At 45.0% G+C, this 24,751-nt stretch overlaps 1 protein-coding gene across 1 annotated transcript in view; it reads left to right on the top strand.

Annotated features, from left to right (window-relative positions):
* The first annotated feature begins 1,586 nt into the window (after positions 1–1,586).
* Positions 1,587–24,751, top strand: part of LOC137426965 (uncharacterized) — a 302,476-nt gene continuing 279,311 nt past the window's right edge. Inside the window, exon 1 of the mRNA XM_068116035.2 lies at positions 1,587–2,143. Within this exon, the coding sequence (XP_067972136.2) occupies positions 1,623–2,143 (521 nt within the window). The 5' untranslated portion in view covers positions 1,587–1,622. The remainder of the gene's footprint in view (positions 2,144–24,751) is intronic.

The raw sequence follows: 24,751 nt of genomic DNA, 5'->3' as shown, positions 1-24,751 counted from the left end.
GACAGCTTAGTGTGAGCTTACCATTCGTTAATTATTTAATAAATATAATCATGCAGACAGGTTATTATAAAAATCCTCAGACATGATTTTATATATAAATATTATATACATATTTATATATAAAATCATGCCGACGGGTTAATGCGTGTTTGCCATGAGTTAATGAATTAAATAATTATGATCAAAGAGACGGGTTAGTGCGAGCTTACCATGAGTAAATCATTTAATTATATACATATTTATATATAAAATCATGCAGACGGGTTAGTGCGAGCTTACCATGAGTTAATTAATTAAATAATTATGATCATGAAGATGGGTTAGTGCAAGCTTACCATGAGTTATACCCGCGTTGATACAAGAGCCGGAGACCAGCTAAGATTGGAGACATGACCGCATGGTCTCGCTGTATTAAGCTGGAAGTGGTGGTGGGCACGGAAAGGTTCCTCCAGTGTTCGGGCGGGAAGGCGGTGCCGCGGTGCGTGCGGATTGGTGTACGGAGGGTGGGGGGTGATCAGAGAGGGAGGGAGGGATGGGTGGGTGGCGGTGGAAGAATCGCAGGGATTAAGGGGTGTGTGGTGTTGGGAAGAGTAGGGGGTGGGCTTGGTGGAAAGGCTTTGGGCACCATCACGTGCCAGGCATTCACAAGGCGCCTCCGCAACCTGGGTGACTCGCGCGCTTTTCTCGGAATCCTTACTTTACATACTCGCCCAGGTCGTGAGCACGGGGAGAGGCCGCCGTGCCCTCCTTCCCATACGATACGAGACCCCTCTGGGCCAGACAATCCACATCGCCGAAACATAGTAGAGCAAAACTGAGCAATTTTGTGCGTGGCGATAGGTGATTGATAACGGGGAAGAGCGGTCGTGTGGGGCGAGACCGTGAGTGATTATGGTGAAAAGCGGGTTGTAGAGGAGAGCAGTGAAGAGGAGCATTTAAGGTTGCGACGATCATGAACGTGCTTCGCGGCAGCGGCAACGAGCCTCGCATGCGAAATGGGCCAGCGTGCTCCACGGGATGAATTCTTTCTTTCAATGACGCGCGTCTCCATGAACCTCTCCAAGCTGCGCAACCTCCAGCGCTTCGAAGACGTCCGCGGAGGCTTCGGCGCAGCGTGAGCACCTGTCGGGAGAGGCGTGAAACAGCCCCCGGGGCGGCACGGCGTGGAGCCGCCGCCCCCAGCGAGAGGGTTCCCTTCGACCCCGATGCGCCAAAGCTCCCGCCGCCCAAGCCCGATCTTCGGGCGCAGCTCGCGCTGAACTGGCCGCGGGGCCGTGGCGCCAGAGCCGGGGTAGGACCCGGGGACGGTCGTGCGGCCCCGCGGCTCTAACATACGACGTCAGAGCTTAGGTGGACCTCGGAGGTGACACGCTTTTCGATACTAAAAAACTCCATGAGGCTTCCGCCGGGGTCCATCCCCACGATCATCTTCTCCTCCTACATCACCCCCTCTTCACCCTCCTGCTCACCCTCGACCCCCTCTATTCTGAACATCTTCATCACCATTGCCAGCTGCGTCGCAGGAACCCGCACAACCTCCGGAACCCATCCAGTCCCCTCCGGCACTTCCATGCGCGGTGATGCACTCCTCGAAGTCCCCTGCACCGTCTCACCACTGAAACATGCAGCCGGTTCTCCCTAAATGTTGCTCCGCGCTCGTGGTCGCGGCCGCGCTCTGTTTTCTGCAGGGAATCCACAGCGCGAGATCCAGGAGGCCACCCACCAACGAGACCCTCACGCAGGTGCCCTCAAAACTCCCGAGAACTCAAGCCAGGGGCAGAGACACGCGCTACTGCCCGGGCTATTACGACCTGCTGGGCCAGTGGGAAAACGCGTTCGTGTGCAACAGCAGCCAATACATGTACTGCTGCGGTACGTGCAGCCAGCGCTACTGCTGTCAGAACCGCAAGCAGTTGCTGCGCCAAAACGCCTGCTCCAACCATCATGGCCAGAACGGGACCACCAAGTTGGCCGCGCCCAAAAAGGAATCTCTCGGAGAGGAGTACGATCCGGCGTCGGACAAAACCCACGTGATCGTGTACGTGGTCTGCGGACTTATTGCCTTCCTGCTACTGCTCGGTGTGCTTGCCAAAATGGGTCTGGACAAGGCGGCGAGGGTGGCGCGGGACATCCACATGCCCAAGTGAGCGAGCTCGTCACGGGCCCAGGCCGGGAATTAAGGGATTTCATGGCAAGTGTATCGAGTGGGGATTAAAGCGCATCAACCCCGACCTTACCCCTTCTCCCACCTTTCATCCCAATCCCAATCAGTCTAATCGATTCAATTCATAATCGCACTTTGTTTTTTCCATATGACCCTCTGATTATCTGACGTTTAAACCCTCTAATCCTTAAAAAGGCGTCATCGGCACTAACTTTATCAAGGATCAAAACGGAACAATTAACCCATCTCGAAGAGTGAAAACAATCCTCTGGACTCGCTGACTGTTTTTTGGGGAGGTGGGGGGGGGGGGGGGGGGGAGGTTTTTTTTTTGGGGGGGGGGGATGGTCACCCCATCAATCCATGTTATAGGCTCTCCAAACTAATTCACTGCGAAGGGATTCAATCTTTTGTTCACTGTGATTCATTGCCTTGAGTAACGACCACCTCTGCAATTTGGCGCCAAATTTGCGACCCTCCGAAAATTTGCAAATGCGGGAGGAACGAAACGGATTGTTTCGGTTCATATAAAGGGATTCACATTCGGGGGTTTTAACGAAGGAAGATGATGAACCGTTTAAATCCACACTTACTCGGGGCTCCACATGGTCCATGCCCAAAGCCATTTCATGGTTTGTCCGCATTTCTAGTGCATGGCTTTGTTCTGGTTTCTCCTTCATTTCGTTTTGCTGACGTTTTATTGCCAAACGCAGGGGTGCCGCAAGCACCTCACCTTGAATTATGTGCTTGGGATGCAAATAGAAAAATATCTGATTAATTTCTTTCTCTCTCTCTCTCTCTCTCTCTCTCTCTCTCTCTCTCTCTCTCTCTCTCTCTCTGTGTGTCTCTGTCTCCATCTCTCTCCATCTCTCTCTCTCCATCTCTCTCTCTCCATCTCTCTCTCTCCATCTCTCTCTCTCCATCTCACCGACCTGGGGTCATCTAAGCACTTGTGTGTGTGTGTGTGTGTGTGTGTGTGTGTGTGTGTGTGTGTGTGTGTGTGTGTGTGTGTGTGTGTATCCACTCAACCCCCAAACTTGGTGAGACAGCAAAGCACAGATTGAGTCCCATAATGGTCATTGGCACACAACCTGTTAGCAGCAAGCATCATCTGCCAGACTAAGGCATTTCCTCTGCCATACTAAGCCTTGGTGACAAGTAAACAATTTCACGGTATGCCGTCCTGATGATCCCAAATGAGAGTGAAACTTCATCGGCAGCTCCGCATTCTTCTACTAGTAACCCCACGAGAGCCATCCGGTATTGGAGGTGAAGTATTGGTTGTGCATGCCTGTGACGATCAGCGGCGGCGTATCACTATTGGGGCTGTATATATAGTGCATATATATATACATATATATATATATATATATGTACACACACACAGTCGTGGCCAAAAATATTGGCACCCTTGCACTTTTTTTGAAATAACTCACAATATTCTCTAAAAATGAGTTGAAATTGACGAACGTTTTTGGTCTCCACGATTCTTTATTTCACTGTTAATATTACAAAACCTTTGTTTTTGATTCAGAACTTAATATGTCCTTTTAAATCAGAAAATAAAAAACAATGGCATTGACAAAATTATTGACACCCGACTTAATATTTGGTAGCACAGTCTTTGGACAAAACTGCAGTCAAGCGCTTCCTATAGCCATGAATGAGCTTCCTACACCTCTCTACTGGCAGTTTGGCCCACTCTTCTTGTGCAAACTGTTCCAGTTCTCCCAGATTTGAAGGGTGCTTTTTCCCAACTGATGTTTTCAGATCTCCCCACAGGTGTTGAATGGGATTTAGATCTGGACTCGTTGCTGGCCACTTCAGAACAGTCCAGCGTTTTGTCTTGAACCATTCCTGGGTGCTTTTTGAAATGTGTTTGGGGTCATTGTCCTGCTGAAAGACCCATGACCTTCGACGGAGACCTAGCGTTCTGACACTGGGTTGAACGTTGCTCTCCAAAATGCCTTGGTAATCTCCTGATTTCATGATGCCGTGCACACACTCAAGGCACCCAGTGCCAGGGGCAGCACAGCAACTCCAAAACATCACTGAACCTCCTCCATGTTTGGCCTCCATGTTTGGCATTTCGAAGGTGTTCTTTTTTTTTGGGGGGGGGGGGGGGGATACAACATCGAGGCTCATGTAAGACATTAATCACAACATTAAGCCAACATTAATCACAAAAAAACACAAAACATACAATAAAGGGAGCAGGAGACAAGATGGGGAGGGAGAGGGAAACACACAAGTACAACAGCAGAGAACAGGGACATCAGGAGATTGTAGGTGGGAGAGGGCTTGAGGGGGAAAAAAGATGGCTTTGAAGGCTTAATTTTGTTTTCTGTAAACATAGAACATCGTTTCTGTAAACATAGGCTAACCCCCACTCAATCAGGGAAAATGGCCTTAAAATGCCTCGTGTTGTTGTTGTAAACATAGAGATGATGTGCTTTACCAAAAAGCTCTAATTTGGTCTCATCAGTCCACAGGACATTTTCGCAGAAGGATTTTGGCTTGTTCAGGTGTGTTTTGGCAAACTCCAGTCGGGCTTTCTTATGTCTCTCTTTCTCTCTCTCTCTCTCTGTCAGCAGTGGGGTCCTACTGGGTCTCCTACCATAGAACCCCCTTTAATCGAGTTGGCGTTGGATGGTGTGAGTTGAAACTGTCGTACCTTGTGTCTGAAGGTCTGCTTGAATCTGTTTCGCAGTTGAGGTGCTTTCTCCATCATTGGAACAATCCTTCGCTGCAATCTTCGATCAAGTTTTCTCTTGTGGCCACGTCCAGGGAGGTTGGCTACAGTGCCATGGGCATTAAACTTCCTGATAACATTGCATATGGTGGACACAGGAGGAACATCAACGTCTCTGGAGATGCACTTGTAGTCTGGAGGTTGTCCATGCTTGGCTAAAATCTAGTGTCTGACCACCTCAGACAAATCTTTGGTTTTCTTTCTTTTCTCCATGATCATTGCGGTACACACAGTGACACAAAATAGCAGAGCGAGTCCTTTTCTCCATTCAAACTGGTTGAATGAATGATTTTTATATTGCAGGCACAAGCAAATCACCACAGGTGAGTTCAATTCCAAAGTAAAGGAGAATCACCTGCTTAAAATCTAATTATTTCCAACAACTTGTAAAAGGTGCCAATTTTTTTTTTTTTTTTTTTTTTTTTTTTTTTTTTTTGTATACAAGATCGAGGCTCGTGAAAGAGCTAAAAACTAAATAATATTGTCCGGGCCATTTTAGGATTTCTGTGTGGAAAGGCTAAGATTTAGTAATTTTTTCAGCTTTTTTGTTTTGTTCCACTGCAAACCAAAGAAATACACTTGTGGATACCAAAATATTTTTTTATTTCCACTATTTTGTGGAGGAAATGGTGCATTATTTGAAAATAGTGCAAGGGTGCCAATATTTTTGGCCACAACTGTATATGTACATATATATATATATATATATATATATATATATATATATATGTACTGCTTTATTCAGAGCATCAGTGGTGCCGAAGCAGTTTCCTGGCTAGGGATACAATCAATATGCAGAATACACATCTGAGTGTGCAGGAATTTGGAAATTTAAGGTAATCGCTCGCCTACTCTTTGCAAAGGACACCATGGGAATTTTAACGTCCACCAACTAATCCTGGTACACGGGATCCCTTTTAACATCCATACGAGGGATGGCACACGCATTTATGAATCGCCATGCTGCATTTGGATGGCAGTTTATACCTGGCTCGGGATTTGAAAGAAGGTTGCACAGCTCAGAGGCGAATATATATATACGTATATATATATATATATATATATATATATATATATATATATATATATATATATATATATATATATACATACATATATATACATACATATATATACATACATATATATATATATATATATATATATATATATATATCTATATATATATATATATATATATATATATACATATATATATATACATACATATATATATATATATATATATATATATATATATATATATATATATATATATATATATATATATATATATATATATATATATATATATATAGATTATGTATATATATATATGAATGAATGAATGATCGTTTTAAGGCCATTTTCCCTGCTAGAGCAGGGGTTAGCCTTGTGGGCCCCATGGCAATCATGGTTCCCTGTTTGAGGCAATGTTTTTATGGCCGGATGCCCTTCCTGACGCCAACCCTTGGTCGCCTCTTACGATGTGCAGGGATACGGTGTACCTATTCTAAATCAGGGTACACACCATGATCATTCATCCCAGTAAGCTGGTACTCAATTTGCCGTCCTCGGAAGGATGACAGGCTGCGTCAACCCCCCTGGTGTTAATTCAGCGATCGACCGGGATTTGAACCCAGGATCCTAGGATCCCAAGCTGGCACCCTAACCGCTAAGCCAACGCCATGCTGCCAAATATATATCCAGATGGATAGATATATACATACATACATACATATATATATATATATATATATATATATATATACAGTCACGTGAAAAAGTAAGTACACCCCATGTAAAGTTTTGACTTTTTCAACATATTTCAACATACAGCTATTTGATCTTCATTTCAACAATATTGATAGATAAAGGTGATATAATATAACAAATATCATGAAACATTTACATTTTGTAGTCCATTGTATAATTTAAATAAACATAAATGAAAATTTTGCATGTGGAAAAAGTAAGTAGCCTACACCCCTACATTTATTACTACTTCAAATACCTAAAATTAGAATCAGGTGCACCAGCTCAGGTGCAAATGATTAGAACATCGTTAGAGAGGATCTTGGAGGAACCTGTCTTATTTAAACCTCAGACATTTAGTTTGGTTTGCTCTTTGTTGTTGAAGTGTGCGGCGTCACCATGCCTAGATCAAAAGAGCTCTCTGAGGCCTTCAGAAAGAAGGTTATAGATGCCTACGAGTCTGGGAAGAGATTTAAAAAGATCTTCAAACAATTTGAAATCAATCATTCGACTGTCCAGAAGATCGTCTACAAGTGGAGAAGATTCCAAACAACTGCCAACTTGTTCAGGCCAGGCCGCCCCAGCAAGTTCAGCCCGAGAGCAGACCGCAAGATGCTAAAAGAAGTCTCTAAGAACCCCGGAATGTCATCACGGGACCTACAGGTAGCTCTTGCCACTGTTGATGTCAAAGTGCACGAGTCTACCATTAGAAAGAGGCTGCACAAATTTGATCTACATGGGAGGTGTGCCAGGAGGAAACCTTTGCTGTCCAGAAAGAACATCAGGGCAAGAGTAAAGTTTGCCAATGAACACCGAGGCAAAGACCAGCACTTCTGGAACAATGTGCTCTGGACAGATGAGTCAAAGGTAGAGCTATTTGGCCACAGTACCAGAAGACATGTTTGGCGAAAACTAAAGACAGCATTTGACCACAAGAACCTGATCCCAACTGTAAAGCATGGTGGTGGAAATATTATGATTTTGGGGCAGCTTTGCTGCATCAGGGCCTGGGCAGCTCACCATCATAGAATCCACTATGAATTCTTCATTGCACCAGAGGGTGCTTGAGGATAATGTGAGGCCATCTGTCGGAAAGTTGAAGCTCAACCGAAGGTGGTACCTTGCAACATGACAATGACCATAAACATACCAGTAAATCCACCAAGGAATGGCTGAAAAAAAAGAAATGGAGGGTTCTGGAATGGCCAAGTCAAAGCCGGGATCTAAATCCCATCGAGATGTTGTGGGGGGATTTGAAACGAGCTGTGCATGCAAGAAACCCCTCAAACATCGCACAGCTGAAATAATTCTGCATGGAGGAGTGGGCAAAAATTTCTCCCAGTCGATGTCAGGGACTGGTAGACAGTTATAAGAAACGCCTACTTGAGATTGTTTCTGCCAAAGGGGGCAATACCACCTATTCGAGCCAAGGGTGTACTTACGTTTTCCACATGGAAATTTGCATTTATGTTTATTTAAATTATACAATGGACTACAAAATGTAAATGTTTCATGATATTTGTTATGTTATATCACCTTTATCTATCAATATTGTTGAAATGAAGATCAAATAGCTGTATGTTGAAATATGTTGAAAAAGTCAAAACTTTACATGGGGTGTACTTACTTTTTCACCTGACTGTATATATATATATAAATAAATAAATTAGCCTATATGATTGATATCCTTTACTGGTTTATCACTGCTGCATAAATGCGGCAGCAATTTCATGGTGGGAAAGCAGGAAAGATGCACCAAGTGCTGAAAGATCAACGTCAAGAAGTGATAAAACATTCAGGTTTTTGGCCTGCCTACGGACACGGACGATCGCCGTGCATTCTTCTCACAAACTGAAGACCATTTTTGGCCTCAAATAATGCATTCCATGTCTGTGTACTAAAGAATCTTCGAGAACATAGAGGAATAAATGTGCCGCAGATCATGGTGTAGCCATGACCTACGAGAGTTGGACAAGATGAAAATGCTCACGTTTGTCTTAATCATTTGGTTACATAATGTAGTCTCTACATTTCACAACTACTCTCCTTTCATGTTGGAAATGATGTCTGCAAGTTCATTTTCATGCAACATGTGTCATGTGACTGGCCACGTGATCTGGTATGCAGGTGGAAGTATTCTAATGCAAACCCATTCGGGAAGACCACACACTATGTTTGGATAATCCTTTAGTCGTTTGAATATTGACAAATCCAGAGTAAAAGCAGAACGATACTCGGTAGAGAGCAAACCTCCGCCAGGCTGAACATGTTTTGTATCCCAATGATAGTCCAGATCTGGATTCGGACCTGAACCAAAATCGAATCGGCTTTTTCTTGTCACCTGACCAACTCGTCCACCAAGTTTAGTCATAAGTCATCCGTAACTTTATTACATATCATGTTATATAATTGCTTTTCACCCGATCTCTCAGTGGTGAAGAAGCACTTAATAAATAAATAATTCTCGTGTCCGAATCCATATTCAGATCTTCACCAAAATGGAATCAATTAGTCCTTATCAAACACCCAACCTCTCCTCCAAGTTTCGTCCAAATCCGTTGAACAACTTTTTGAGATATCCCGCTATGTATCGTTTTTGTCCCGATCTCCCAATGGTGAAGAATCACTTTAAAAATTCTACGAGCCGGATCCGAATCCGGATCTTCACCAAAATCATCCAGCTTCGGTGGCGGAGGTAATTAATCGATGGATGGACACTCACATTAAACATTTGGGTGTTGGAATTCTGACTGAGACATCATTCTCATTGACAGGAAGTTGAGGGCTGTTGAAACGGTTTCCCAGACAACGTATAAAACTGGGTGGTTTGGTTATGGTGGGTGATTAGGTTATGGTGGATGGTTTGGTTATGGTGGGTGGTTTGGTTATGGTGGGTGGTTTGGTTATGGTGGGTGGTTTGGTTATGGTGGGTGATTAGGTTATGGTGGGTGATTAGGTTATGGTGGGTGATTAGGTTATGGTGGGTGGTTTGGTTATGGTGGGTGATTTGGTTATGGTGGGTGATTTAGTTATGGTGGGTGGTTTGGTTATGGTGGGTGATTTGGTTATGGTGGGTGATTTAGTTATGGTGGGTGGTTTGGTTATGGTGGGTGATTTAGTTATGGTGGGTGGTATGGTTATGCTGGGTGGTTTGGTTATGCTGGGTGGTTTGGTTATGGTGGGTGGTTTGGTTATGCTGGGTGGTTTGGTTATGGTGGGTGATTTACGTAGTTATGGTGGGTGGTTTGGTTATGGTGTGTGGTTTGCGTGTAGTGGATGGTTTGGTTATGGTGTGTGGTTTGGGTGTAGTGGGTGGTTTGGTTATTCTGGGTGGTTTGGTTATGGTGTGTGGTTTGGTTATGGTGTGTGGTTTCGGTGTAGTGGGTGGTTTGGTTATGGTGGGTGGTTTGGTTATGGTGGGTGATTTAGTTATGGGGGGTGGTTTGGTTATGCTGGGTGGTTTGGTTGTGGTGTGTGGTTTGGGTGTAGTGGGTGGTTTGGTTATGGTGGGTGGTTTGGTTATGGTGGGTGATTTAGTGGTTATGATGGGTGGTTTAGTCGTTATGATAGGTGGTTTAGTAGTTATGCTGGGTGGTTTAGTGGTTATGATGGGTGGTTTAGTAGTTATGGTGGGTGGTTTAGTAGTTATGCTGGGTGGTTTGGTTATGCTGGGTGGTTTGGTTATGGTGGGTGGTTTGGTTATGGTGGGTGGTTTGGTTATGTTGGGTGGTTTGGTTATGGTGGGTGGTTTGGTTATGTTGGGTGGTTTGGTTATGCTGGGTGGTTTGGTTATGGTGGGTGGTTTGGGAGTACTGGATGGCTTGATTATGGTGGGAGGTTTGGTTATGGTGTGTGGTTTGGGTGTCGTGGGTGGCTTGATTATGGTGGGTGGCTTGGTTATGGTGTGTGGTTTAGTTATGGTGTGTGGTTTGGTTATGCTGGGTGGTTTGGTTATGCTGGGTGGTTTGGTTATGGTGGGTGGTTTGGTTATGCTGGGTGGTTTGGTTATGCTGGGTGGTTTGGTTATGGTGGGTGGTTTGGGAGTACTGGATGGCTTGATTATGGTGGGAGGCTTGGTTATGGTGTGTGGTTTGGGTGTCGTGGGTGGCTTGATTATGGTGGGTGGCTTGGTTATGGTGTGTGGTTTAGTTATGGTGTGTGGTTTGGGTGTAGTGGATGGCTTGATTATGGTGGGAGGCTTGGTTATGGTGTGTGGTTTGGGTGTAGTGGATGGCTTGATTATGGTGGGTGGCTTGGTTATGGTGTGTGGTTTGGGTGTCGTGGGTGGCTTGATTATGGTGGGTGGCTTGGTTATGGTGTGTGGTTTGGGTGTAGTGGATGGCTTGATTATGGTGGGTGGCTTTGGTTATGGTGTGTGGTTTGGGTGTCGTGGGTGGCTTGATTATGGTGGGTGGCTTGGTTATGGTGTGTGGTTTGGGTGTAGTGGGTGGCTTGATTATGGTGGGTGGCTTGGGTGCAGTGAAAAAAAAAACAAAAAAACACCTTGAGAAGCCATTTTTCCCTGCAAAGCGGGGGTTGGCCTTTTTCGGGCACCGTGGTTGTTGTTGTTTTGTTGGTCCCCTTTTTGAAGCAATGTTTTGCGGCCGGATGCCCCTCCTGCCGCCAACCCTGTTTGTCGCCTTTTCCGACAAACAGGGAATTACCAGTGAACTGGTACTCAATTAGCCGACCTCGGAAGGATGACAGGCTGAGTCAACCCCCCGGGCATTAATTCAGCCATCGACCGGGATTCTAACCCAGGATCCTAGGTAATCCTAAGCTGGTACCCTGACCGCTAAGCCAACACCAGGCCAACACCAGGTGTAGTGGATGGCTTGATTATGCTGGGTGGCTTGGATATGGTGTGTGGTTTGGGTGTAGTGGGTGGTTTGGTTATGGTGGGTGGTTTGGTTATGGTGTGTGGTTTGGGTGTCGTGGATGGCTTGATTATGGTGGGTGGCTTGGTTATGGTGTGTGGTTTGGGTGTCGTGGATGGCTTGATTATGCTGGGTGGCTTGGTTATGGTGTGTGGTTTGGGTGTAGTGGGTGGTTTGGTTGTGGTGGGTGGTTTGGTTATGGTGGGTGATTTAGTGGTTATGATGTGTGGTTTAGTAGTTATGATGGGTGGTTTAGTAGTTACGCTGGGTGGTTTGATTATGCTGGGTGGTTTGATTATGCTGGGTGGTTTGATTATGCTGGGTGGTTTGATTATGCTGGGTGGTTTGATTATGCTGGGTGATTTGATTATGCTGGGTGATTTGATTATGCTGGGTGGTTTGATTATGCTGGGTGGTTTGATTATGCTGGGTGATTTGATTATGCTGGGTGATTTGATTATGCTGGGTGGTTTGATTATGCTGGGTGGTTTGATTATGGTGGGTGATTTGATTATGCTGGGTGGTTTGATTATGCTGGGTGATTTGATTATGCTGGATGGTTTGATTATGCTGGGTGGTTTGGTTATGGTGGGTGATTTAGTGGTTATGATGTGTGGTTTAGTAGTTATGATGGGTGGTTTAGTAGTTACGCTGGGTGGTTTGATTATGCTGGGTGGTTTGATTATGCTGGGTGGTTTGATTATGCTGGGTGGTTTGATTATGCTGGGTGGTTTGATTATGCTGGGTGATTTGATTATGCTGGGTGATTTGATTATGCTGGGTGGTTTGATTATGCTGGGTGGTTTGATTATGCTGGGTGATTTGATTATGCTGGGTGATTTGATTATGCTGGGTGGTTTGATTATGCTGGGTGATTTGATTATGCTGGGTGATTTGATTATGCTAGGTGGTTTGATTATGCTGGGTGATTTGATTATGCTGGGTGGTTTGATTATGCTGGGTGGGTGTAGTGGGTGGTTTGGTTGTGGTGGGTGGTTTGGTTATGGTGGGTGATTTAGTAGTTATGATGTGTGGTTTAGTAGTTATGATGGGTGGTTTAGTAGTTATGCTGGGTGGTTTGATTATGCTGGGTGGTTTGATTATGCTGGGTGGTTTGATTATGCTGGGTGGTTTGATTATGCTGGGTGGTTTGATTATGCTGGGTGGTTTGATTATGCTGGGTGATTTGATTATGCTGGGTGGTTTGATTATGCTGGGTGATTTGATTATGCTGGGTGATTTGATTATGCTGGGTGGTTTGATTATGCTGGGTGGTTTGATTATGCTGGGTGATTTGATTATGCTGGGTGATTTGATTATGCTGCATGGTTTTTTTTTTGTTTTTTTTTTTTTTTGTATACAAGATCGAGGCTCGTGAAAGAGCAAACATTAATCACACAAAAAGACAAACCGACACACAAAACACAAAAAACAAGGTGAGCGGCAGACAAGATGGGGAGAGAGGGGGGAGGACACAAAAGAGAGGGGGAAGAAGGAGAAGGACACAAACACATTTGAGAGCAGGGACATCGGGAGGACTTGGGGGGAGGTGGGAGAGGATTAAAACATATGAACACTGCAAGGACTCTGGGGTGAATTACCGGGGGTAGAAAAGATCAAGGTTTTCGATGGGGGAAGATAAGAGATGGTGGTGAACAGCTGTTTTAAAGACCTGGAGGGAGGAGTGGGATTGAAGGGAGTGGGGGAGTTTGTTCCAGAGGCGGGAGAAAAGGGGAATGAAAGAGTGAAGGTGAGCAGAGAGCCTAGACTTTGGCAGTTTAACCATAAGAGGGTTGCAGGCAGATCTTGTGCGACCTGAAGGAATATTGGGGGGACAGAGCACAGAGAGAGCTGGGGGAGCAAGGCCGGAGAGGAGTCGGTAGAAGACAGAAAGACCACCAACCTGCCTGCGGTGAGTGAGTGAAAGGCCCTCGGCGTTGACTACATCGCAGGAGATTCCAATGATTCTGAAAGCTTTGGCCTCAACAGCGTGAAGCCGAGCAAGGTGTGAGGCAGGAGCACCAGCCCAGAGGGGGGAACAGTATTCCATTGAGCTGCGGATGAAAGCCTTGTATGTGGTGAGGAGCTCAGGTGTGCCAAGGAAGGACTTCGCACGACGGAGGATGCCCAGTCGGCGACTGGCTTTGGAGGCCAGCTTGGAAATGTGGTTTTCCCAAGAAAGATCATGGCAGATAGTGAGACCCAAAAGCTTGAGCGACAGAACTTCTTGGAGAGGATTGTTGAGAAAGTAGATGGGAGGGTTGTCCAGTCGGTCCTTTCGGAGAGACATTGTAAGAGTGTGAGATTTGTCAGGATTGAAAGACATGTTCCACTTGTTTGACCAGTCTGTGATTTTGTCCAGGTCTGCAGAGAGTGAGGAGGCTGCAGACTGCCGATCTGAGGGATGAGGAATGGAGCGACAGAGAGTAGAGTCGTCAGCAAAGAGATAGAGAGGATTTTCAAGAGAGTCAGAGAGATCATTGATGAAGACCAGAAAAAGCACAGGGCCCAGAACACTACCTTGGGGAACTCCAGCCTGAACAGGAAGAGGAGATGAGAGAAACCCATTCAGGGCCACACGTTGACTATGACCAGAGAGGAAGTCCGCCAGCCATGCGTGGAGATTTCCATGGATACCAAAGGAGGAGAGTTTGGAGAGCAGAGCAAGGTGCCAGACCGTATCGAAGGCATGTGAAATGTCAAGGGAGACAGCTCTAATTTCCTGTTTGGCGTTGAGGACCTCCATCCATTTTTGAGAAAGCAGAAGCAGCATGTCCAGAGTAGAGTGACCAGGTCTGAAACCAAATTGATGATCAGACATCAAGCCATTGGAGAAGAGGAAAGATTTAATATCTGAAGCAATGATGGATTCCATGACTTTGCTGATAATTGGGAGAAGGCTGATTGGTCTGTAGTTGCTGGGATCTGTTTTTGCACCTTTTTTGTGCAAAGCGGTGATGTTGGCTGATTTCCAAGCAGATGGCAGATGACCTTGAGCAAAAGAGAGGGTGAAGAGAACAGAAAGAGGGAGTGAAAGAGCAGAAGAACATGATTTCAGGACCCGTGGGCTGATGCCGTCAGGACCAGTTGCAGAATCAGAGTCGAGGGTTGACAGAAACTTTTCCACCTTGTCAGTAGGAAAGGACACAGAGTCCAGGAGCAGCTGGGTACGACTGGGTACGGTGGGTACAGAGAGGAATGGGTTTGGGACACAAGATTTAGAGGCAAACACAGAGTTGAGGCATTCAGCTTTTTCACGTGCGGAGTCAGCCGTTAAGCTGTTTGAGGTGAGGGAGGGGATGGAGGGGGAACAAACACCAGAAACAGATTTGACCAGACGCCACCAGGATTTGGAAGAGGGAGACAGATAAGAGAGTTCGGTCTTGAGAATGGTGAGATATTGTTTCCTGGCTCTCCTGAGGGTGGACACACACTTGTTTCGGGCTTTGTGAAAGGAAATGAGATTTCCTTCCGTTGGATTTGCTTTCCAGGAGACGAAAGCAAGTTGTTTCAGGGCAACAGCCTCACCACAAGATTCCGTGTATCATGGACGGGAGGAAGGGTATGACAACTGAAGACGAGATGGTATAAATCTGTGCATGAGAGAGAGCAATTTACTTTGACAGAATTCCCAGGATGAGTTGATGTCAGAGGCGGTAGAGATGGGAGACCAGTCCAGATGATTGATGGCTGCTTGAAGACCGTGCCAGTTGGCCTGAGTGAAATGCCAGACTCGTCGACGCTGAGGAGGCTCTCTGAGAATGGTCAGAGAGATGTCCACTTTGACAAGCACATGATCATATGAGCCGATTGGAGCAGAAGAAGAGCAGCAGACATTTTCAGGGAAGTTTGTCATAACCAAATCCAGAAGAGAAGATGCTCCGTTGACTGAGATCCGGGTCGGGAAATTGACAGATTGTGTCAGTCCCAGTGAGTCGCAGAAGTCCTTTGCTGAAGAGCCATGGCTGGTGAGAGAGGTACCCACACCCAGCCAACTGGCATGGTGACAATTGAAATCACCACATATGAGGAAGAGAGAGTTGGGATGGGTAGATAGAAGTTGGTCCATATTATCAGACAGTGAGATGTAGATGGAGTCATCGCTGATTGGTGGACGGTACAACACACATATGAACAAAAGGTGGGAGCGAAGGGGAAGCCGTAGCCAAAGGTATTCCTGGGGGTGAGGTGGAGAGAGGGCAGTGGAGGGCGAGTGAGGAAGAGAGTTTTTTATAAAGATAGCAACCCCACCTCCAGGACGAGGCTCAGGTCTATCATACCGGAGGAGGGAGTAACCTGGGAGAGATACCAAGGCATCAGAGACATCATGAAGGAGGAAAGTTTCTGTTAAGCAGATCACATCTGGTTTGTCAGAAGCAACCTGTATGGAGAGGTCAGTCAAGTTTGAGCGAAGGCCCCGGATGTTTGAGGTCCATACCGTTAATGAAGAGGAAGGGGGAGCATCGGGTCCAGAACAGGGGGGGGAGGGGTAGGGTAAGATGTGGAAGAGGAGGAAGAGGTAGGGAGAGCTGTTGAAGGTGTGTCAGAGATTTCAGAATAGCTTGGAGAAAGGGAAGAATGGGGCAGACAAAAGGTTTGATGGAGATTGGGTGAGGCACAGTGAGGTGTTATTTGAGGAGGGGGAAGAGCAAGGCAGGAGGTTTGGGGAGATGAAGGTGAAAGTTGGAAGGAGGAAGAAGCAGGGAGGATGCTTTGAGGAGGAGGGGTGAGAGGGGAGTCTATGAGGGGAGGAGCGAGCAAGAGTCTCGGAGGGGAGGGGTGTGGGGGGAGTTTAGGAGGGAGGGGAGGGAAGGGGCAACGGGGGAGATTTGAAAGGGATGGGTGATGGGGAGGATTTGGAGGGGAGGTGTGAGATTGGATTTTGAAAAGTGTACGATTCATGGGAAACGAACATTTTTTGCAAAATGAGTTTGAGACCTTCGAGTCAAAAATACGTTTGAGGACACTGGAGGAGGGAGGGAGTTCTGGATAGTTTATGGAATGTAGAAAGGAGGAACTGTAAGAGATGGTATTATATATATTTTTTGGAATGAATAGATTTGGTGAGCAAGACGAAAGCATCCTTTTGTAGGAAAAGAAGAAAAGGGTGTTATAATATATGAGAGAAAATAGTTGTTCAGGGGAGAGATTATACATTTCTAACCGCGTGATCGCGAACGAAGAACGAACGAACAAAAAGAACAAATAAACGAATAAGACCTGGGAAGGAAATATTTTTTGGGTTTTTTTTTTTTTTTTTTTTGTGAGTACAGATATTAAACAAGGAGGTACGGGGTGAACGACTGGTACGAAACAGAGAACGAAAATAATTTCAGCGCATTCGACGAATCGCTGAGAGAAAAACAAACCACAAGGCCTGAGACGGTACGGTAGTCTAAGCCTACGAGTACTAGGCCGCAGAATACTCGATACCATTAACCGACGATTGTGTATACATGAACGAAAAATTAGCACCGAAAATTTTCCAAAAGATACGCTGTAGGTACATACACCGAAAGATAGATACAGTCTCGACAAAAACACAATTGAGAAATATCACTTAGCTTCGAAAGCGTGAGCGCATGGAGCAGCTTCGAAAAGACGTGACCTCGCCGTGATCTCGCGAGATCTCGAATCTCTCTCGATCTCTCGATCTCGAGATCTCGATCTCGTTTGATTATGCTGGGTGGTTTGATTATGCTGGGTGATTTGATTATGCTGGGTGGTTTGATTGCACTGGATGGTTTGTTTATGCTGGGTGGTTGGGTAATGTGGTTGGTTATGCCTGGTATTAACTGAGGTATCTTTAACATCCACAAACTAGATGGTATTCTAGAATATGACATCATAACTATAACCTATGACTATTCACCTATGACATCATAACTATCACTAACATTCTACAGGCGAATTTATACTGATCAGATCAAGCGTTGTACTTGTCGAATTATGACGTCATAATGAAGGCACCAATGACATCATCATTAACATATCATATTCCCCATGGGGAGTACTTGACAATGAGCCATGTTTTATTTTTTCCCCATTGAGGGGTTTCGGAGATATAGAGGTGTAACTTTTCTCCAAGATGGCGTCATTACTACGTCACCTATGACGTCATGTTTAGGAATAAAAAATTATAAAGGAGGAGGCCCTCCTATGGTAAAATTTCGTGGCAATCAGATCAACAGTTGCCGAGAGAATTAATTTCAAAAATGCAGATACGCATGCCATACGTACACACACACGCCACACGTACGCAACCAAATGCCAAACCCTGTTTTTCGCTTTGCGATCGCAGGGTCATTGCGAGTGCTGCAAGCAAGGGGTCTCCGGTTCAACGTCCATCCGAGGGACGACACACGCATTGCTGAATCGCCCTGCATGGAAACCCCAGGCTGACAGTTTTTAGCTGAGTCGAGATTCGAACCCAGGCTGGAACAGCTCAAAGGTGAATGTACATGCCTCTTGGATAACCTGCCGTCCCTCCCAGGGTATTCACCAACAAATCAGTTTATAATAGCCTAGCTGAAATTTAATAAACATGTTCCTTAGGAGCAGTTAGGAAAATCATTCAAAATGTCCTCGGATTGAGATACAATTATACTGTACAGTAAATACTCAAAGATTTAAAGCTAAAAACGTCGGTGTTTCCTGGCCAACTGTATTTCATTCATTCCGAGAACATTTTGAACATCCTTAGTAGATCCAAGGTGCGACCTTGCAGCCGAAAATATGCCAATCGATTTGCCCATGTAGGCCTACATATGAACAGGGATGTACATTACAGAAGTATCTACACCTGGGGCCTCGGTGTGGACACACGTCTGCAAATCTAAGCGAACACGTCCGCAGTCCGCACAAGGCACCGTTTTTTTGTCGTGCTTATTGAAAATGTCCAGTTTGATTCATCCTTGTACTGTTGTGGTTCAGGTTTCTCCAATTTGCTCAATATTTCCAGGTGAGTGAGCAATTCGCTCAGAGGCAGAAAAACAAACTTTTTTTTTTATACAAAGAGGCTTTCTGCATCAATTTTTTAATTTAATAGATTTTGGTCTTAATTCTTTACTTACAAGCCAATTCGCTCTCTCTCAGCAAGACCAACATCGACATTTGTCATCCGATTTCAAAAACATGATTCAGAAACACCAGATAATCTGTATGACTATGTGAGTACATAAGGCTGTAATGAGTTCAGCTTTCTTTAAACTCTTTTTAACTCAACTGGACTATGTCCAGCTGAGTTTTTGTCGACACCCAGTGTCCGTCGTCCGTCTGTCTGTCTGTCTGTCCTCTGTAAACAATTCAACGTCTGCACTCTAAAAGTCACAAATATTGATAAAGTTTGATGAAACTTGTTATGCAGCATCTTTAAGACATAAACTAGTTTGGGATTGTATTTGGGCATTGTGTTACGTGTTCCTCCCCGACCTCCTGGTCTTCGTATACCTCCAAACCCCGAGAGGAGCCACGGCAGAAAAATATATTATTCCATGTCGAAATCAACAATGAAACCACACCAATGTTTATCCACAAACCAAATAATGTATTAAAAAGCACATAGGAAGAACCATACAACAATGATAGCAATCCACCATATAATCAATCTTAAGATGGTACCATCTTATCGAATAGCTTAACCCAAACTCACGGCACTCCCAGGGAATGGAACCGAGCACTCCTCAATGTCTCTATAACTCTCCAAGGCGAAGTTGATTCGCTCCAGCGATCGTTGGAACAATGTCCGATCAAGATCAATCGAAGCGTAGGCGGTCGAAGCGACACAGAAGTCACGTGGTTCAACACCCAGCAAACTCGCGGTAGAATGGAAAATCCCCAAAGACGTGCGCCGACGTACACGTTCGCTGTTCAATCAGCGAACCGCCGTGTAATCTTCAAATGCCGCTTTAGTGCACAGCCCTCCCCGGCAGACCACCGGAGGGTAAGACCAGCCGACGCGACAAAAACCTTTTCTGATGAATGCAGCGCGCGGGGCAAAATGGTGGACGGCTCTCACTCGAGCCGGAGCCTCTAGGCAAGGATTCTCCGGAACCTCAATGCCGATACATGACTACGCAGGTTCCTCAATACTCCGGCGATAACACCTATCGCACAAACTTCCTTTCAAGGTCTCAAAGTTTACTCGTGACGTTCGCTCGACCACGCCCGTAACGGAGCTTCGCCACGCGTCTTCCCAGACCTTTGCCTCACGACCTCTTCCTCTTTGCTCGACGTCTTCCGGTGCACGATCCGATTTCCTGTTTCATTTTTACCATGAGCGCTTTTAACCTTTTAATCACAATAACCATTTCCTTTAAACAACAATAATCGCCGTTTCCTTCCAACCCCAAAAGAATAATAATACCAAACCAGAAATGTTTCACGTGGATGAAAACCACCACCACGGAAGGGCCGAATCCGTAATAGTTGCATGCCCAACTAGAACACCACTCAGTAGAGTGCATACTCCCGCCGTGGGTTTAGTTGGAATAATACGTTTTGTTTAACATCCACTCTTCCCAAAACAATAAATGAAAAAGAAAGTAAGCCCTAACTGTCAGAGAATTTATTTTGATATATCTCGGAATTAGAGGAGAAAAACATCATTTAAGAATAAGAATAAAAGCTTTAATGCAGTAAAACAGAAAAAATCTTTCTCAAAAAAATTCCAAAAATAATTCCTGCATCGGGAATAATATCCTGAGCTTCACCAAAAACTAATCAATTTATTCCTTATCCCAAGGGCAATCATCCCACCAACTTCCATCCCAATCCGTTCAGAACTTTTCCAGATATCTTGTTCACAAACACACGAATACACACACACACACACACACACACACACACACACTCGAATGCATTATGCCCTGGCGGGAGTAATAAACCTGAAAATCGCAGAGCCAGAACAAGAATTATTTATTTGGTCTGGGAAGCCCATGTGAGGTTTCTTCTTCTTCAGCCTCTCACAACCCTGGGTGAATATGCGATCTTTTAAAAAAAAGTTGGAATTTTGCCAAATCTGTTTTATTCGTTTGTTAATATACCTCAGCCATTGACAAATCTGGAACTAAGTCTTTATAAATTCATCAAATACTGACACCACGAATGACATTCGCTGAGCTAAATGTTGATATCTCTTCTGAGGTAAAAAAACAAAAAAAAAAAAACAGTTTTAAAGCATTATACATATCAAACGATACATTTTATGAAACGGAGAAACCTAATACATACTTTGGTGGTTTAAAAATGACAGAATGTCTTTATTTAAATAAAAAAAAGAACATTGAAGACGACGCTGCTAAAAACAAATACACCGCTCTAACGCACAACCACGAGTTTAAACTACATTTACAACAAATATGAAAACTATTTTCATATCACAATGTTAAATATAGAATATATAGAAGATAATGTTAAAAAAAATGAGCCCTATCTTCCAATGGTAAAAAACATCCTTCAAAAAATTCCTGGATCGGGAATAATATCCTGAGCTTCACCAAAAACTAATCAATTCTTCCTTATCCCAAGGGAAATCATCCCAACAACTTTCATCCAAATCCGTTCAGAACTTTTCCAGATATCTTGTTCACAAACACACGAACACACACACACGGACACGAGTGAATGCATTACTCCCTGGCGGGAGTAAAAATGGGCGCGGCGGGGCGGCCATATTGAAAAATCAATTTTTGTCAATCTGGTACTTCCTAATGTAGCTAGAAGGCTGAAACTTGGTGTGTAGACAGTATGTAACAAACCTCAACACATATATTACGGGTTTTGACGATGTCCGAAAAATGACCTCGTCGTGACCTATGACATGACTTGACCCATAAACATCAGTTTGGACGACGTCCAAGCTCTAAAAGTCACAAAGACTGATCAAATTTGATGAAACTTGTGCTGTGCTGTGTGTGTGTGTGTGTGTGTGTGTGTGTGTGTGTGTGTGTGTGTGTGTGTATGTGTGTGTGTGTGTAGGTGGGGATTTGATGAATGAATACACACATCTATTGAAATATTCAACATATCTTGATTCAATACCATACATGTATATTGTTTGACCAAGTCTTGCTAAATAAATTCAAGTCTGAAATCTGAGAAAAGTAATTGTAGTTTTACTTTTCATGCCTCACTTGAAACTCAATTTTTTCTAGTTTCCTGTTTAAACATGAGATACCTTCAAGGTTACTGTACCTCTTAAGCACATATAAACTACATCGTTTGTGGTTCTATTATGCATATTCTAACCATATTGATATAGACCAGTTGAGTTCAGGTTCCCTGGAACCTCTAGTTATATATAAAGTACAACTCGAGCCAAGATGATAACGATGGGGCATTGCCTCTTGGCCACTTGAAATCGAACGTCTTTCTACATTCACTTTTTTTTTTTACCTCCATCACCAAAGGTGGATGGGGGTTATGTTTTCACACCTGTTTGTTTGATTGTTTGTGAACAAAATATCTCAAAAAGTTGTGGACGGATTTGGACGAAACTTGGTGGACCGGTTGGGTGTCTGACAAGGACAAATAGATTCGATTTTGATGAAGATCTGAATATGGATTTGGATATGAGAATTATTTAATTTTAAGTGATTCTTCACCATTGAGTGATATGGCCAACCAGGTGGAGGTATGCTCTCGACTGAGTGCCGTTCTAGTTTAGGTTTGTAAGACCAGGAGATATAAATACTATACTAATATAATATAATACTAATATAAAGACTATAAAGACCAAACCCTCTCCTTCGACAAATACACTAAACAGATCACAAAGACAGCCTTCTTTCACCTGAAAAACATCGCCCGTCTCCGCTCATCCCTCTCCTCCACGGCTGCAGAAACCCTCATCCACGCCTTCATCACCTCCCGTCTGGACTACTGCAATAGCCTCCTCTATGGTTCACCCTCAACAATCACCAATAAACTCCAATACATTCAGAACTCCGCTGCCCGTCTACTCACCCATTCCCGGACCTGTGACCACATCACCCCCGTCCTTTACAAGCTTCACTGGCTCCCCATCTCCCAGAGAATCCAGTACAAAATCCTCCTCTTGACCTACAAAGCCCTCCATAACCTGGCCCCATCCTACCTGGCTGACCTCCTCTCCAGACACACTCCCACCCGCAACCTCCGCTCTGCTGGTACCAACCTCCTGACCCCCCCCCCCCCCCCCCCATCCAGACCAAATTCAGATCCTGGGGGGACAGGGCCTTCTCCATCGCTGCTCCCACTCTCTGGAACTCACTACCTCACACCATCAGAGACTCCTCCTCACTCACCACATTCAAAACATCACTCAAGACCCACCTGTTCAGCACTGCATTCAACATTCAACCCACAGCATTTAACCCCGGACTATCTCTTCTCCTTCTCCCTCCTTTTGCTTTAAATATTTCCCTATTGATTCTTGTCTTTTTGCAATTGTTGTTTTCATGTTTTGTTATGCATTATGTTTTGCACTCTGTCAAAGCGCCTTTGGGCTTCATGAAAAGCGCTATACAAAATAAATGAATTATTATTATTATTACTATATAATGGAGAAACAAAAATGTGTTTTTACTTTCCTGACGACCCGAGCTTTTTGGTGTGGACCATTTTTTTGTTTGTTTAATCAACTGAAACTCCCACCCAACCCCATCCTGTGATATTCGCATACAATGAACCAGTGATGATGCTGGCGAAAGGGAGAATGTGTTGAATCAGATTTCCTTCGTTAATAGAAACTAAATTGCTCCAAATTATAGTTTGAGGACACGATTAATAGAAGAGGGAGAGAAAAAGAGTGGATGAGTGTGAAAGAGAAAGAAGAAGAGGAAGAATACGAATAAGGAAAGAGAGAGAGACCCTGTGCTTTTGCTTAATTATGGAAGATGCCAATGATATTGAGAGCTTTGGATTCCACAACATCCATAAATGGGAAGTGCAAAGCAGGAACACCAGCCCATAGGAGGAAGCAGTACTCCAAGAGGAAGCTCTACTCCAGGAGGGAGCAGTACTCCAGGAGGGAGCTCTACTCCAGGAGGGAGCTCTACTCCAGGAGGGAGCTCTACTCCAGGAGAAAGCTCTACTCCAGGAGAAAGCTCTACTCCAGGAGAAAGCTCTACTCCAGGCGGGAGCAGTACTCCAGGAGGGAGCTCTACTCCAAGAGGCAGCAGTACTCCAGGAGGGAGCTCTACTCCAGGAGGGAGCAGTACTCCAGGAGGGAGCTCTACTCCCAGAGGAAGCAGTACTCCAAGAGGGAGCTCTACTCCAGGAGGGAGCTCCACTCCAGGAGGGAGCTCTACTCCAGGAGGGAGCAGTACTCCAGGAGGGAGCTCTACTCCAGGAGGGAGCTCCACTCCAGGAGGGAGCTCTACTCCAGGAGAAAGCTCTACTCCAGGAGGGAGCTCTACTCCCGGAGGCAGCAGTACTCCAGGAGGGAGCTCTACTCCAGGAGGGAGCAGTACTCCAGGAGGGAGCTCTACTTCCGGAGGCAGCAGTACTCCAGGAGGGAGCTCTACTCCAGGAGTGGGAAGTATTCCCCTTAAGCTATGGACAAAGGTGTTTTAGGCAATGAGAAGTTCAGATTTGCTGGGGAAAGACATATGGCAGGAGGGAGATTACATAGTAATTGGAGCTGGCTTTTGAGGCCAAAATTTGATTTCCAGTTTTCCCAGAAGAGATTGCGGTTGATTGTGAAGCCCAGAGGTTCGACCGACTCGATATCTTCGATTGGATGATCAAGGAAGTGGATACGTGCATTCGCCAAAATTATTCCTCAAGAAAGACAAGCTGAGAATGAGAGTCGCCTGGATTGAATGACACGTTCCATGGGCCGGTTCACTATGTGGTCTTTTCCAGATCTGCAGAGAGGGATACAGCTGACGCCGGTCCCTCCCTGGGATGGGATACGATGTGGAATCATCTGCAAAGCGGAAAAAGAGGGTTTTCTAGGTTAATAGAGAGGTCATTGGTGTATCTGAGAAACAAAATTGGGTCCAAGGTGTTCCCTTGGGGGCATTCCGGCCTCCACTAGGAGATGACAAAAAGGATACCATGGAGAGATACACACTGATTGTATGTGTCAGCGAGCTAGGAATTAAGGTGCTCTTGGATGCCACAGGCAGAAACACAGCAAGCAGGATGAGGACCAGAGAGTTGAAAGCCTTTTATATGTCCAGAGTAACAGCCCTTATCTCTTGTTTAAGATTCAGGGCTTTC

The sequence above is a fragment of the Myxine glutinosa genome, chromosome 5 (genome assembly GCF_964187855.1).
Source record: "Myxine glutinosa chromosome 5, kmMyxGlut1.1, whole genome shotgun sequence".
Classification (NCBI taxonomy): Eukaryota; Metazoa; Chordata; class Myxini; order Myxiniformes; family Myxinidae; genus Myxine; species Myxine glutinosa.
The sequence above is the reverse complement of the archived record's forward strand: the minus strand, read 5'-3'. Positions and strand labels throughout refer to the sequence as shown.